We start from the raw sequence: 16,022 nt of genomic DNA, 5'->3' as shown, positions 1-16,022 counted from the left end.
TTCCTTTTGATAAATGTTATGCATCTTTGCTGAATTAAAGTTCTCTTACAGCCCAAACTTTTGAACAGTATTATATGTCTGTAAAGTTTTGAACATCATAAAAGTGATAAAACTGGAATAAAGCATTTTAAAAACCGCCCTTCAATTACTATTATTTAAACAATGTATACATTCATGTCGAAAACCTTTCAACAGCAAATCTCTGTTGAAGTGAACTTTATATTGTGTAGAGCTTGTTTGAAGTGTGTGTGTGTAGGAGGTGTGGCGGTGCACACAGTTATGAGGGGGGGCTACAGCAATGATGATCTAAAACTGAAAAACTCTGCTTATGCAGATAGTGTGTGTACGAGACGCTGTGAACCTCGCCCTGTTCTGGGAAAGCACTCGCCATGCCCTGTGGTGAAGTATAAAGAGAAAACAGAGCAAGCCCAAGCACAGACTCCAATTACCTGATCTCTCAAGACTGGTCCTACAGGAAGACTAAACTAGACGAAGACTAAAAGACTACAGGAAGACTAAAGCTAAAAGTCAAATATCTATCCACATGTGTGATGATATGGACACAGAAAGGAACTAAACACAGCAAGTTAAGTTGAGCATTAAGCATGAGCTTATGGCTGTGGTTAGGCCTAGTGCTACTTAACTAAAACTGATTTAAGAAAGGCTGACTAAGCACAAGTTGAATTAAAGGATGTATATCTCCTTCCTAACACTATAGAAAGGCTGTTAAGATGAAGTGCAGCTCCTGTTTTTTTTTTTTTATCATCTTAAAAGGCATTTGGTGTGAAATGTTTGTGTTTCCTATTCCTGAAGAGGGCGCTGTCGTCAAAGTTTCACATGAGAGAGTGAGTGAAGTCAGTGAAATCACCCGCATCAAACACACCTCCTGTTTTCGTTAGGCACGGAAACATCTCGTGTGAAACCATCTTGTGTGAAAGGTGAATATTGGTGCAGTGGAAAGTGAATTATTCCACTTCCTAAGGAAGTGGAACTATAGTAGTGAACAGTCAAAATATTTCTTCAGCTGCTTAATTTAAAATCCCATTTTCTAAACCATCTGTTAACTTTCCTGTTACCACCTAACACCACGGGTTACGAGATTACACTATAGTCCCAGCTGACTAGAAAAAGTGTTGCAAGCTTGTGACGCCATTGCAGGAAACATGCTTTTCAAATAGAGCAGTAATATGCTAACATCAGAAACCCCATATATTCATACTGTTAGGTAATTTAGGACAAATGTAAGAAATATGTATTAACTAACACTGTTCCAGATGAACTAAATCAGAAGTTTTCACATTAGACTAGTGTTGGAAAAGCTACTTTTAAATGCTAATTAGAATTTAAACTACAGTAAAGCCACTTCTTTTAAAACGTTAGCTACACCACAGGCTAATTACACTAAAGCTATTTAAGGTACTAAAATCTTTTTAAATATAACTATCAGATTATTAATTCTTTTTTAAAAGCAAAATAGTATATAGTATATCTCATTTAGATATATATATATATATATATATATATATATATATATATATATATATATATATATATATATATATATATATATATATATATATATATATATATATATAAACAAACTAATAAACAAACTAATAAACAAACTAATAAAGAAGAGCAAAGAAGAACATAAAATTACTAAAACTAAAATGAAAAATAAATTCTAAATATTAATAGAATACTATCTATATTACTATTATTTCTATTTCTATTATTTTTTATCTATACTATATAGAAATAATCTTAAATTAATCAGTTTTAGGGAAAGTTACTTTTAAAAGTAATGTGTTATAATATTGCGGTACTCCCTAAAAAAGTAACTAATTGTGTTTTGTACTGTAAGTAACTTTTGCGTAGTGTTTTTTCACCTGGGCTGGGCTTGCTTGTTTCTCAATAACAAAAAAACAGTTCTATTATGGTATGGTAACCTACCAGGTCTCGCTGGAAGTAGATGAGGACAGCGGCGGTCACCTGGGCGATGAGGATGAGGAGGAGACAGGTGAAGTACTGCAAACAGAGGACAGAAAAGTCCATTTACAATTACTGGACACTCAAAACAAAAGCTAGAACCTTTTAAACCACTTCAAACTCTCTGGCTAGTTTTTCTCAAGCCAAAAAGTTTGTCTTGACAAACCTTTTATATTCTAGTTGATATCTTAGTCATTAGGAGTTCAGATAAACACTTCCATTTGTTTATTGGACATATTAACAAACTTACAACAATGCATGATTAAGCATGACAGCTAGATAATGTTATTTTCTAAATGGGTCAACCAGTTTAACAAAGACCTTTGCTGACCGCTAAGCTTATCGAGCGATCTTGTGGGTACTAATATGGCCCCCAGTTCTTCCACGGATATCCCCTAAATCTGACTGGCTTATCCCTGTCACTCCAGCTCAGTAAATCCAGCAGCATTAACCCCAGAGAGCCATTTGAAGCTAACTCTTTATCATGCTAATGGAGAAGGGTTTAATGAAGCCCCCTCAGCAGACGGTCTGGGCACGCATTGGTCTGGCCTTGTTGTGACTGTGATTACGACAGCGTAACAGCAACTCTATGCATGGCAGCTTCTGAATGGTCCAGTGCTCAAAGTTGTTAAAGCTATTAACAGACTGTACAATTTTATATAACGGATTTTAATATAGTTACAAAAAATGATCGCTTAATGCAAATTTTGCTATAACTGAATATGGTTAGAAGCGAAATATAATTTATATAAATAGCCCAGAGAACAGAATTAGCTGGCTCTAGTAGTCAGCAGTTATTTATATATAAATAAATATGCAAAAAAAAAAAAAAAAAAAGTTAAATTCAAATAAACCACTGTTGGCTGGCTTTGATGTAGTCAGCAGTTATTTATATATAAATATGCAAAATAAAATAATGAAATTAAATCATATCAAATGAAATGAATAAATAATAAAATACTCTATAACTCTCTCTATAATTACTCACCAGTCCGAGAAGGCATCGGATCTCATAAATGGCACCGATGCAGCCCAGGAAACCCATGACCATGGACAGAGAGCCAATCCCAATCAAGATGTAGGCGCCAACTTTCAGTGTTGTGGACGACTCGTCTGCATAAACACAGAAGACACCAGTCACACTCTCTGACAAGGTCAACTTTAAAAAAATATTTCATATTTCATGATGGAAAAAGAACATTTAGATGATGAGAATGAATTAAGATCACTTCTCTTATTATTCGATAGCACACCATAAACCTAACTAGCAAATAACAGCCATTATCTAATGTTGAAACTGTCATGATGCGGCAGATGTGGGTTTTGCACAGTGGAGTGGAGAGGCTGAAAATGAAACTGAGTTTAGAGGATGGTGTATGACAGATTTTAGACACAGCTACACATCAGTCTTGCTTTAGACTCTGCAACTAAATGCAGCAAGTTCATATGTATGCAGAGGAAGAAGTCTCTGACACAAAAATACTGTCGAAAAAAAAAAAGCTGTTAATGCAGTAAGCAGAAGTTTCTTTGCACTTCACCACATCAAAATTTGTAAACGATGGATGCAGGTCTCATTGTTACCTAGACGTACGCAAACTGAATTTTGTTTGTCTAATAACAATGTTTTAAAGACGTTCAGAACCTGATCTTAATTCATTTTACTAATGAGAGAGAGAGAGAGAAAATAAACGGCCGAACCAACACATTATCACCACTATTGGTGTGGCGAACACCCTCATAATGGCAAACCTTCTCTGCTTCTACAGTGGCTCAGCATATGAAAGTAATTTAAAATTATTGCGTGGAAAATTGCATTTTCTCTCAATCTGTTATTAAAGTTGGCGCTGAACTGTGGTGCTCATTTGAGTAGCAGGTTGTTCTTACTATTCTTAGCTACGTACAAATCAGTAGCTTTAGAGTAATTAAAGACATGAAACTAGCAGTCAAGAGAGTGGAAAATAACGTCCAAAGAGAGGGAGCGCATGTCCCTCCTTCAATTCAAAGCAGAAACGAGTTTAGCTGTTCGTAGTTCTTCGGGAGGATTCTTTCAAAGATAGACAAGGCAAAGACATGTGGCTTGTGGCTCTGAAGAACCATCGAGTCTTCCGTAACCAAGTGATCCTGTTTGTATTTCACCACAAAAACATTTGTTTCTCTAGCATGCAAGTAGAATGTCGGGCTGTCAATTTAACATTTTGATGTAGTGCAATTAATTGTAAGTAAATTTATATTTAAATTTATACACATTTATATATATTTTTTTTTTAAAGATGAAAAAAAAGACACTTTTTGTATTGTCATTCATTTGTATACAAGTGTTGTATGTAATATTTTTGACTGCACTAAAGCATAAAAACACCATATGTTTGCAGAGATCTAGGAAACATGATATGTTCAAATACAAAAAACAATGCTGAAGCCATTTATTCAACTTTGAAATGTGCGTTCCGTGTCGGGATGTCTGTATGATCCCACTGCCAATTTACCCAAAAGTATTTCGAGACCCTGGGTTGCCAGTTTTCCAGAAAACACAGCGTATTACAGCCATGGAGGCCAGAAAACGATCTGGGACAGAGATTGCAGATTCTACCCGACCTAAAATGCCTTGGCAATAAAAACATTGCAAATGTATACAACAGCTGATTAACTTATAGTGTAAGGCTCGTCACTTTCCATTGTCAATTGCACTCTTAACTGTTGCGGGCCATCAATCTGGCAACCCACGCGGGAAACCACCCTCTCAAATATTTCGAATTTGGACTGTAGTACCCCTTTCAACCACTATCTGTCAATGTAACATACTGCACCTTTAATTTATTTTTATTTTTCTTTATTCTTTTTTTTTAATTTTTTTTTATAATTAATCAGCATATCATGCAATTATTGTTTTGAACTTTCATCCAATCTTCAGTCCGAATTAATTTATCCCTGACTTCTTACATGCATCCATCCGAAACGATGAGGTTATGTTGCCCTTGTATGACCTTAAAAAGCAAAACTGTGACATCACGTTTGCGACAGAAAACTATTTTGTTTTATAAACTGAGAATAATAAATGGTCGGTAGATTACCTCTCACCTCAAACAAGAATTCTGCGTCACAATTCTAAACACATGTTTCCTGCCTAGCGCATAACATCTGTCTGAGGGTAAATCTGAAGTTTCCAAGACCTCAGTGTGCGCTTGCTCATAGTTGCTGTGATGATCTCAAGGTACTATGGCAAACACCTCTGTATATCAGCAGAAATTCTGTCCCAGCAGCATTTTCCACTAGAAAAACAATCTTGGACCCTTTCAAGCACCATTTACATGCCATGAATGGAAAATATAACAAAAATGTAAAAAGAAATTGTCATTAACTTTAAAGAATAAGTATGTATTGGCTTGTTGTATTTGTATTTGATAATTGCATTTGAGGTTGTGTTCAGGTTTGGCAGGATTGCTTCAATTAAAACAAGATCTGGAGCGATTGCTCTGTTAGAGTTTTTCAATTGAACAAGTGTGAACGCTGCCGTCTGAACCATGGCCTGCACCAAACAAGTGGAAAGATGGGTCTCAGTCCACTTCCAAACAAACTCTGGTGATGTTCGAATGAAATATGAACACAGCAAGGACCAAAGACATGTAAACGAACCAAAAACAGGATGTGATGCCACAAGATGAAAAGGGACAGACCCTAAAAAATACAGAATGCTCAAGGATACATGGTTGCACTACCATTACAGGCATCGGATTTACCGTCTCCTTGCAGCAGACCAAGAAAAACTAACTAGAAATGTAAACACAGCCAAACATGTACAACTTTAACACCCTGCACACAGTTGAACATTAATTTATGTACCAGCCTCCGAGGCTTCAAACAACCAAACACTGACTCATGCTGTAACATGTTTCAGGTATTGAGTCATATTATAGTTGTATAACTTCATTGCACCAATTAATGAGGTATTTGAAAAAGAAGTAAAACCTTTATGTGAAAAATAGGGATGATAATGATACAATTCCCCAAGACTCACTTTTATTGCCATGCGATTGTGTGGAAGTCTATAAAAAAAAAACCTGGGAGGAAGGGGAAAAATAAAAAATATACAACCGAGATCAGAGAACACACCTTCCCGTTATTTTCGAACTCAATAGGGCCTTAAACCACAGACTAACAAAGTCAACAAACAAACTCCTCGAGCAGCACAGTGTGGGAGTGACCACCAATGGGACCCTACAGTAAAACAGAGGACTACTGGACACATGTGTTAGCAGAAAGGCAAGGTCAGAGTTAAGGGTCCCCGAGTGTGAGGATATCCTAAGATATTCCCTGCCATCTCCAGAGGAACCGCTGAGTCAGAAAAACAATGTTTCCAAAAATGTTCCCAATAACAGAGACTCCAGCGCGGTGATATCTGGAGACACTGAAAAAGACAAAGTGAGTGGAAAGGATGGCGGTGTGACCAGATTGGCAAACGTTTTTGGAGCTTGTCAGCTTCACATAAATATTCCCCTGCTGTAATTTGTTTAACCGAGCATGTGCTATATATAGACTTCTCTAAACCTCCATGATCTTGACTGAGGGAACTTGGCTTGGTCGGTCTTATGAAAATATTTAATTTGAATGTCTATTTTTTTAAGTTTGCTTTAGCAATGGTGTGAAAAAAATAACTTTTTGCTTAAAGGGATACCTCACCCAAAAATGAAAATTCTGTCATCATTTACTCACCATCACATCTTTCTTATGTAGAACACAAAATATGATATTTTGAAGAATGTTGGTAACCAAGCAGGTGCCCATTGAATTTAATTGTTTAGACAAAAAATAAATAAATGGGAATGACATGAGAGTGAATGATGACAGCATTTTATTTATTTTTTGGTGAACTTTCCCTTTAAAAATTGAGTAAAGTCCCTTTAAGTCCCTTTACTCAGCGGCCATCTTTGAAACACCTTTTGGGCTGCAATTTCAGTCATGCAAGTACAACTCCAATCACTTTAAATGGGGAAGATATTTAATATCTCTCTTCCCTTATTTTGCAAACTTTCGCTCTCTTTAAGTGAGCATCAGATGGTTTAGTTAACGTGTGTGTGTGTGTGTATATAAACACAGAGAGTGCAGTGTGGGAGAGGGGTTTGTGGAAAACTTGGTTAATGGCAAAAAAATTAAAATTCCCCACGTCAAGCTCACGAATAACAGCTGCTTTTACTGTGCATTCCCATGTATATCAAATAAACACCAGTTTGAACTCAAAAGTGAAGACAGAAAAATGTGCAACCAGCAACGTATTGCTCTGACTGAATACGGTTAACTGTCTGTCCGACAATAGGACATAAAAAGAGAAGAGACACAGAGCCAGAATTTATACTACCATTCAAAAGTTCAGGGCTGATAAGATTTTAAAAATGTTTTTGAAAGAAATGTCTTATGCTCACCATGGCTGCATTTATTGGATCAAAAATACAGTAAAAACAGCAATATTGTGAAATATTATTACAATTTAAAATAACTGTTTTCTATTTAAATCTAATTTTAATATGCAATTTATTCCTGTGATGCAAAGCACATCTTCAGTGTCACATGATCCTTCAAAATTATTTCCAATATGCTGATTTGCTGCTCGAGAAACTGCTTCATTTTTAGATTTTTCTTTCTTCAGGAAATAGAAACATTATAAATGTCTTAATGGTCACTTTTGGTTAAATGAATGCATCCGTGCTGAAAAAAGTATTTTGCCAAGTATAAAAACACTTTACTCACTTTACTGTTTACACACAGTTTAGTTATGAACTGAAGTGACTCCTTAAAATATTCAAACCCACATTTTGAGAGCAAATGTGAACAGAACTGCAATGGGCCTAAAGTACTGATGCAATACTGTGAGAAAAATATTTTTTCAGTATAAGAGAAAGCATTTGTGCTTCCATTACAAATCCGGAACTTTCCATTTCTGACCAATAGCAGCCTGGAGATGCAAACGGTTTAAATAAGACGTACTCTCAGAGACACCGTTACATACATCAGAAAAGGAAATTATGTTACAGTTTTTTGTACTTACGCAAAACCATGATGAAACTCTGATTATCCAGCATGACCCATAGTCCAAAGCCCATGATTACAGCTCCAAAAATCTACAGGGCGAAAGAAACATGCATGAACAAACAAACACGACGAACATGACGAACATGTTGCATGAGTGTTTGTCTCCTTCTGGACCCGTTTGGTTCCTCATAGCTTGATCTTAGTTTGAACTATGACTGGATTATGGATGAGAACACTGACTGTGCTTCCATCAACATACCGCAGATAATTGCTAAAGAGAGACAGCAACTCTCCACAGAACTGAGTTCTCATGCATTCCGGCCACAAAGTTCAAAACTAATGGATCCAAGGTGTCCTCTAAATGAACTGGATCAGAGAAGTTTCATTTGAGTCTGGCGTCTTCTATGCCACTGTGGAGAGGGAAGCCGTAAAACACCAGGCTACTGTACAATTAAAGGGCCTTCAGGAGGGAGAATCAGAGAGACACACACACTTTTCATTAGCCTTTGACCCTTTATAACATGTCTAGCTGAAGGTTGCAGTAATGCAACAGAGATCAGAGCCCTGCTTCCTCACTGAGCTTAAACTATTTCCTAACAGGGATTTCCAAAACATCACACTGCTGGGTATTTTTGTTTTTTCCCAATAATAATGCAAATGCATGTAAAATGTCATGTGAAATGTAAAAAAAAAAGTATTTTAATAATGTACTTTTCTACATGTCACATATGGACAAATTATTTATTTTTATTTTATTTATCCTCTAATTAAAAAAAAATAAGTTTAAACTCAAATTAAATAAATATTTTACAAGGAACCCTCTCATCTGGTACATTACTATAATTTTAGAGGTTAAAATTAACAAAAGAGCCAAAACTACAATGGATGTACAACCAAAACAAAAACTGCTGTTTATTTTCAGTTATAATAATTACACTCAAATAAAAACTGTAGGTAGTTTTTCTAAACACTTATCTTCATGACAAATTTATTCAAACTTACATATATAATTAACAATAAATAAGCTCCTCTAGTGTTTTTTCACTCGGGATAGTGGAAATAATTGCTTTTATCGGCCAATACAGATTATTATTTATATTATATTATATTATTTATAATATATTATTATTTATTATACTAATAAATAAAGTAACAAATACTTCCAAATGATTAAAAAGTCTGACTTAAAACATCTTATTCTTGGTTTCTTCAAAAGATGACTTTTAGTTCCAACACTGTTTGTTATAACAACTTCCATAGAATGATAAATTGAGTTTTAAAATTGAAGTTTAAGCAAAAAGTGGTTTTGTGGTCAGAAACTTCTTTATGCATAAATATTTACATTTTCTTTCAGATTTCCCAAAAGGCTCCATTTTAAATATCCACTCTCAATAGTAACTCTCCGTTTCAACCTGCATTGGCTCATGGTAGACCTGAAGACCAGAGCTAATGACAGGGAGCCACATGACTCCTGCTGAGACAGAATGAAGGTGTAGGAGTGTGGACACTTACAAAGAAGAGGAGGTTGAACAAGAACAGGAAGTACTTGGTGGCGGCTATGCATCCTTTCCCCATGACTGCTGCTCTGTAAAAGAGAGGAAAATCATCAGAACTCAGAGAAATGAAGAACACCAGTGCTACGGAGACCAGTTTTGGACATGACAAAGATCATTAGAGAGTTTCTCTAAATAAACAGAGAGTTCAAAATAAACTGCAGGTGTAATGTATAATCTCTCACTGATGGAAAGAGGAAACAAAACTGTTCAATAAATCACAGCTGCAATGCAGTTTTTAGTATTCTTGGGTGGTCGATTAGTTTCAGTTCCATCTATGAATGATATTAATATGACTCTAAAGACATAAGCTTTCCATTTTTTTTAGGGTTTCTAATTAAGTTTCAGTGCAATGAATTACACTACACCACAATAGTCCACATGACCCACACTGGTGGGAAAAAATATTGCAGCGTTTTCTTGTTTGTGTTTCTGACACATGTCGGAGAATCGAACAAAGGTATACAGTAATTATACCGGTGTGCAAATAAGGATAATCCACAATTAAATCATCAAAAGACTTTAATAATCTCATGATATAATTTATTCTCAACTGGTGGGTTTGAAGGTCCAAAAGTGGGAACTTATGTACTTAAAACTTATCTTTTGAAAAGGAGGAGAAAACCTTTTCCATAGGCTATCTTTTGTTCAACTTCCCGGAATTTCGTGTACAATGGTAAACTGTGTTTTGTACTGCAATCAATATTCTATTCATCATAGGCCCTGTTCAAACCTGATATTAAAGATACGTTTTGGTCGATCGGATCACATGTAGACGAGGGAGACACATACCCGTTTACTCTTGGTGTCTCTTTTGTCCACTTTTCCTATTTGTTTGAGGGGAGGGTCTATGGGCGGGTAAATGTAGGGCCTTCTTTCAATCTAATGGATGAAATAAGCTGACGCAATTTACATATGAGCACAACCAGAGATGACGGAAAAACACACGGAGAGCATCACCTTTGTTTCTGGTCTGACAGCCACAAGACAAAAACAAGTGTGTGTTAGAAATCAGGAATGGTGAGAGTACGTTTTTCGTCTTCAAACCAAATTTGGGTCTTCGGTCGACAAAATTTCAATCCCGTCTGGCTTCCCATAATATTAGTAGGTGTCTTTTGTAGTGGTTCGAACACATTCAACCACATGAGCGTTTACACTACGAAAGCAATCCGGTCGAATGTGTTTTCGACTACCTATGGAAGTGGCCGAGAGTGACAAGCTCGAAAGTTTTAGACCCCGTTTACTCCTGTATTAAGCGTCGTCCGCTTGTGATCGGATTGACAAAATACCAGGTGTAAACAGGGCCATAATATTAATACGTTTCGATGTTTGATTCTTAAAACACTTTTCCTGAAGCAAACAGTAGCAGAACTACTGACTTAAACCAATCCACCAGAGCAATTTTGACATTTATGACTTAAAGGGCGTAACGAAATTGATCTTAAAAATATTTGCGCTCTCTTCAAAGTTTCACATCTATGAAGACCCTGGGAATAAAGTGTGAGATTTCTGTGAGGAGGATTCAAAATGTAACCATGAGTGCATGACATTTTCATTTCTCACTTGGACTGTTTCTTTTACACACACACACACACACACACACACACACACACACACAATCCAGTAACCCAGAGTAATAAGCAATATATCAGGATATGAAGCCAGAGAGTCAGAGAGCCAAGCTTCCTTGGCTTCATCTCTTCTAAGTACTCCAGGGAGCTATAAACCACCAGAGTCTGGATTTTTCTACCCTGAATGCAGTCTTTTTCTCTATTTTATTCATTTACAAAGGGGAGTTCAGAGGAATAACAACACAGCCAATCTCTTTCCACTGGTAAAACACTGTACCACACAAGATTTGCCTTTCTCTTATTCTTCAACCTTCAGCAGTTTAGCCTGAGAAAACAATCAGAAAAATATGCAAGGGGAAGTATAAACGGCGATGAATGCAAGTTTCATCAGGTTTCAGATGATTTGGCTTTCTATTCAGCATTTTACAATGTTAAAAACCCAAACGATTCACATTGACAAAACCCCGCTGCAGTCATCAGAGCCCTCAGCCACAAGTACAATCCCATTTAAAAGGCCAATTACATTCTCTCTCAGGATTAGCACCACTTCACTAATCGATCTGGAAGCTGAGACACCCCTTCATCCATTTCCTTCAATAATCTCTACAGTCATTGTCAGCTGCAGTGTACTGTGCAGATGTCTCCTTTCTACGGTCAATCACAAACATCCCCTCCATTATACAATGATGGCGTGCTGCCCCCTTACATACAATAGACAAAAGCTGTCTTATCCTAGGATTTTTAGCACAACACAAAGGGGTATCTGAACACACCCAAGCAAGCTTTACATTGAGGATGTTAAATACTTACTATTGATCACATGACCAGAAATGTAATCCAGGATAATCGTTATGGACAAATATGTTATGGTTCTTTGACTGTTATTCATTTGACAAAGAATTTGACAGAGCTTTAGTTCAGTTTAGTTTAGTTTTTAAACATGTATAGGGTGCATTTTGAAGAGAGAAAAAACTGTATTTGTTTAATTACATCAGTATTTGATATCTGTCAGCAATCATACACTATACTGGGTGGAAGCCAAGAGCATGCAACTATACAAGCTTCATTTTCGGTGTTCTTTACGTAAGAAACAGAAACATTAGTTACCGATTTAGGCTGATCCAAAAGACCCAAATTACTAGCCAAGCAGCCTAGGTCTACTAATTCACCCCTTCTGGGTCACACAAGAAACTATTTTTGCATAACCCTATGATTTGGCCCCAGCCAACATCTTTTATGCTCTAAGGGCATTCCTATGGCAACCATAATTGAGGCAGTGTGAATGCTCCACTTAAGAGGGGAAACAGTCTCACGCCCCAGTTACCCATGAGTGTCCCCCTCTCACCCCTCAATCAGGAAGAAGGTCGAGCCGTGGCTAAACGAGAGCCGGGTCTTCGACAGCCACATCACAAGCATTACAATCATAGAAGGGGAAACAATTATCTACACCATCAACTAAATTTCCTGTGCTATATTTATCAACACATGTTAGTTATCCTACGTCATTCTCTGGAAAAAAAATCACAAAGCAGACTCCCACAGTTTCAGGGGGTTGGAGTGTCTGTTGAACATTTCTGACTCATAATGTAATGTCATTATTGCTGCACTTTTAGGGCGTTCACAGTCTTGGCATGTTTGGATCCATTAAAACAAACTCTGGACCGATCGCTCTGATAGCGTGGTTCACTAATGAGGTTTCAGAGACAGAGTCTGAAAAACACTTGTGCAATATAGGACTTTCATTTTATAGTCGCAATGAAACGGAAGTAGTCACATATCTTGTATTCGATATTGTGACGTACATCTAAGTGTAATGAATCATCGACTTCGGTTGTTGACTGGATATTTAAATGTGGCCGTTGTACTCAAAAGTGGAGGCAGATGAACGTGAGAGGACTAAATGATTGGAGAAGTCTGGCATACGTCCAGAGAGAAATCTAACGTTTAAACTGGAATATCGAATTATGACCTTTTGATTAAAAATTACGACGTTTCATGAAATCAAACCTGACTATTATTCTTATTTTTTTATTGGAATATTGCAGTATTTATAATGAATGATTTATCTGTGAACGTCATTATTATTATTTTTTATTCATGTGCCCTCATAATCTTTAATCAAAAAAAACTTCCCCTCCCTCTTGCAACAACATCTCTCTCTGATGATGCATTTACTGGCGCGAGGGCGGGGCAACCTGTCATGAAATCAACCAATAGCAAACCACAACCATCCAATCAATGACAGATGAACAAAATCAAGTTTCTTGTTCGAGAAGCTGTTTCACTCGGATATGTCACCGAGGAAGGAAAAGAATATCGCAACTTACGTTTCATGCAGACTAGGCCTACAAGAAATCGGAATTGGAAAATGACATTTTATTGAATGCTACATGTTCAAATGCAGTGTGCACTACCATGCACGCAAAGTTACAACTGGTTTGCAAAAAGAAATGTTTTTCCACATTAAATCTTTTTTTAGAAAGCCCCCAAACCTAAATTTCCCTTATGAAAAAGAGCTGCCTATTAAGTTTCTACTGCAGGCCTGTCTTGGCAAAGGCAGCTCTCAACACACACAGTGGCATCCCATTTTTAGCTGGCTGCAAGAGCAGGAGTTTTCCAGCAAGGGAAAGTCGAAGTAAAAGAAGAGGAACATCTGTATCCTGGCTCTCTCTCTCAGTGGGCTCATTCCAGTCAAAGACACATCCTGGGAGGTCTGCCAACCCTTAACCTTTTAAGGACCTGAAGCAGCATCCAGTACTTTGCCCAAACTCAATTCTGACCTATTTTCACATCTGTGTTTTCATTTTCAATCTGAAACCGTTCTGACTGCAAACCTGTGCCTCTAAAAATCCCAGAGCATGTTTATTAAATGTTAATGTTTTGCTGTCAGTTGGACAAGTAAGGCCATGTCAGAGCAACAGTTTGAAGATAATCTTGTTAAACAGGTTACCTCATGTCAATATGTAATATGATAAATGATACATCCGGTTTCATGGCACAAATATTAGTATTTAACTCCTTCAGTACTGAGATTTGTCACCCCATTAACTTCCATAGTATTTTTTCCCCCCATAATAGAAGTCAATGGGGCCCGTCAACTGTTTTGTTACACATATTCTTCATGATATATTCTTTTGTGTTCAGCAGAAGAAAGACATTCATACAGGTTTGGAACAACTTGCGAGTAAATGATGACAACATTTTTATTTTGGGGTAAACCATCCCTTTAATGGTTCATTTGAACATAAGATCAGAAACGATCACTGCCCTAGCAAATCTCAAGGTAGACTATATAGAGTTAACTACAAATATTTGAGCCTATGTGGTATTATTCGAAAAATAAATATAGGCCCATTGGTTTCATCAAACTTGCTTAGCAAGATCCTCTTCAACTTTTTGCTTGCAAAGTGTTAAAAATAGATAGTAGTTGACTTCAAAGAGAAAACTTATTTTATAAGGCATTTAAGTTATTGCGTTATTGTGGTCAATAGCATATAAAGTGTCTCAGTTCACCTAAAGTTATACACACAAAGATAATACAAAGAATAGGCACTAGTATCTAAAGAATAGGCAGTATTTATAAACAAGTAGGCCTACTAATGTACTTATAAATAAGTACTATACTTACAAATAAGTACTAGTACCTAATGGAATAGATAGTGTCTAAAAAAACAAGTACAAGTAGCATGAAAATAGATACTATTAAGGATTAAACATTAAAACGGCTTGCCATACTACACGCGACTACTAGAACGCTCGTTTAAAACCAGTTGTCTCGATGCTCACTATTTCAAAGTAGACAACTTGTTGATTATCATTGACTTCCTAATTTCAAAACAAGCCAAATCATCTTTAAAATCTTGCGAAACCTCAGCGCAATGCATTTGCTCATGTGTGAACGAAGTGAATGTGCGAGTTGAGTCCATTCAGATTGTAACGTTACACATGAACGCAGCGAAAATGGTGAAACTGCCAGTGCCACATCAGCGACGGTTTAAAGCCACATAACAACAAAGAAAACGCACTTCTCCAAATAGTTTCACAGAACTAACGTTAGTTTACTGATACTATGATAGAAAACGCAAATAAGGTACAAAGTTCACCAGAGCCTTATTTACTACCTTTAGATTCACTTATTGGCACGCCATCAGTAACTTAAATAACTTTTTTTACGCTTTGTACTGTCATTTTAGATGCAAGGGAAACTCATTTACCTCTTTTGTGTCAAGTCGAAAGGGAGATCCGTTGAGCAGATGTCAGTGAGTTCGTGTCGCTACTGGAGTCTGAACAAAAAGACGAGCAAGAAGCATGAGAAGAAGAAACCCCTTCTTTAACCCTTTACTGCGCGTGCCCGGACTGACTGACTGAACAAGTTTTTTTTTTTTTTTTTTTGACTGACTGAACAAGTACCACGGAGACTATAGTTTCCGCCAAAGTCAGAACTCTGCCATTGTCACTGGTTATTGTGCATACTGTAAAATTAATAATTGATTTTAAAATAAAAAATAAAATGATATCTTTCAAAAATTGCAAAAAGTTTTCAGGACCGTTCTGTCTATTTAATTACGTTTTTATGACAGAGTTGGTAAATTCCATGTTTCCTCCCTTTTTATTGTGGTAACTGTTTTTCCACAGAAACAGGATGGATATAAAAATCACATCGTTAACACCTTTTCTTTTCAAGGCTAATTTTATAGCTAGCATTTTATGTATCTTAAAGGGATAGTTCACCCAAAAATGAAAATTATGTCATCATTTATTCACTCACCCTATGAACTCATAATTTATTCACTCACCCACTCACCCAGGTTTTTGTTCTAAACCTGTACGAGTTTCTTTCTTCTGCTGAATACAAAACAAGATATTTTGAAGAATGTTGGTAACC

General features: G+C 36.6%; 1 protein-coding gene across 2 annotated transcripts in view; it reads right to left on the bottom strand.

Annotated features, from left to right (window-relative positions):
• The window catches only part of cd82b (CD82 molecule b), a 26,931-nt gene extending 11,436 nt beyond the window's left edge, over nucleotides 1–15,495 (bottom strand). Inside the window, exons 1-5 of one of the 2 annotated variants that reach the window (XM_084124151.1) lie at nucleotides 15,352–15,495; nucleotides 9,526–9,598; nucleotides 8,030–8,102; nucleotides 2,978–3,102; nucleotides 1,954–2,028 (exon numbers count right to left, since the gene is read on the bottom strand). In XM_084124151.1, coding sequence (XP_083980277.1) covers nucleotides 1,954–2,028; nucleotides 2,978–3,102; nucleotides 8,030–8,102; nucleotides 9,526–9,588 — 336 coding nt within the window. In that variant the 5' untranslated portion in view covers nucleotides 9,589–9,598; nucleotides 15,352–15,495. The remainder of the gene's footprint in view (nucleotides 1–1,953; nucleotides 2,029–2,977; nucleotides 3,103–8,029; nucleotides 8,103–9,525; nucleotides 9,599–15,351) is intronic. The other variant, XM_084124152.1, reaches the window with a different exon arrangement.
• Nucleotides 15,496–16,022: the final 527 nt, after the last annotated feature.

The sequence above is a fragment of the Abramis brama genome (genome assembly GCF_963993115.1).
Source record: "Abramis brama genome assembly, chromosome: 9".
Taxonomy (NCBI): domain Eukaryota; kingdom Metazoa; phylum Chordata; class Actinopteri; order Cypriniformes; family Leuciscidae; genus Abramis; species Abramis brama.
Note: the sequence above shows the minus strand (reverse complement) of the source record. Positions and strands in the feature narration are given on the sequence as shown.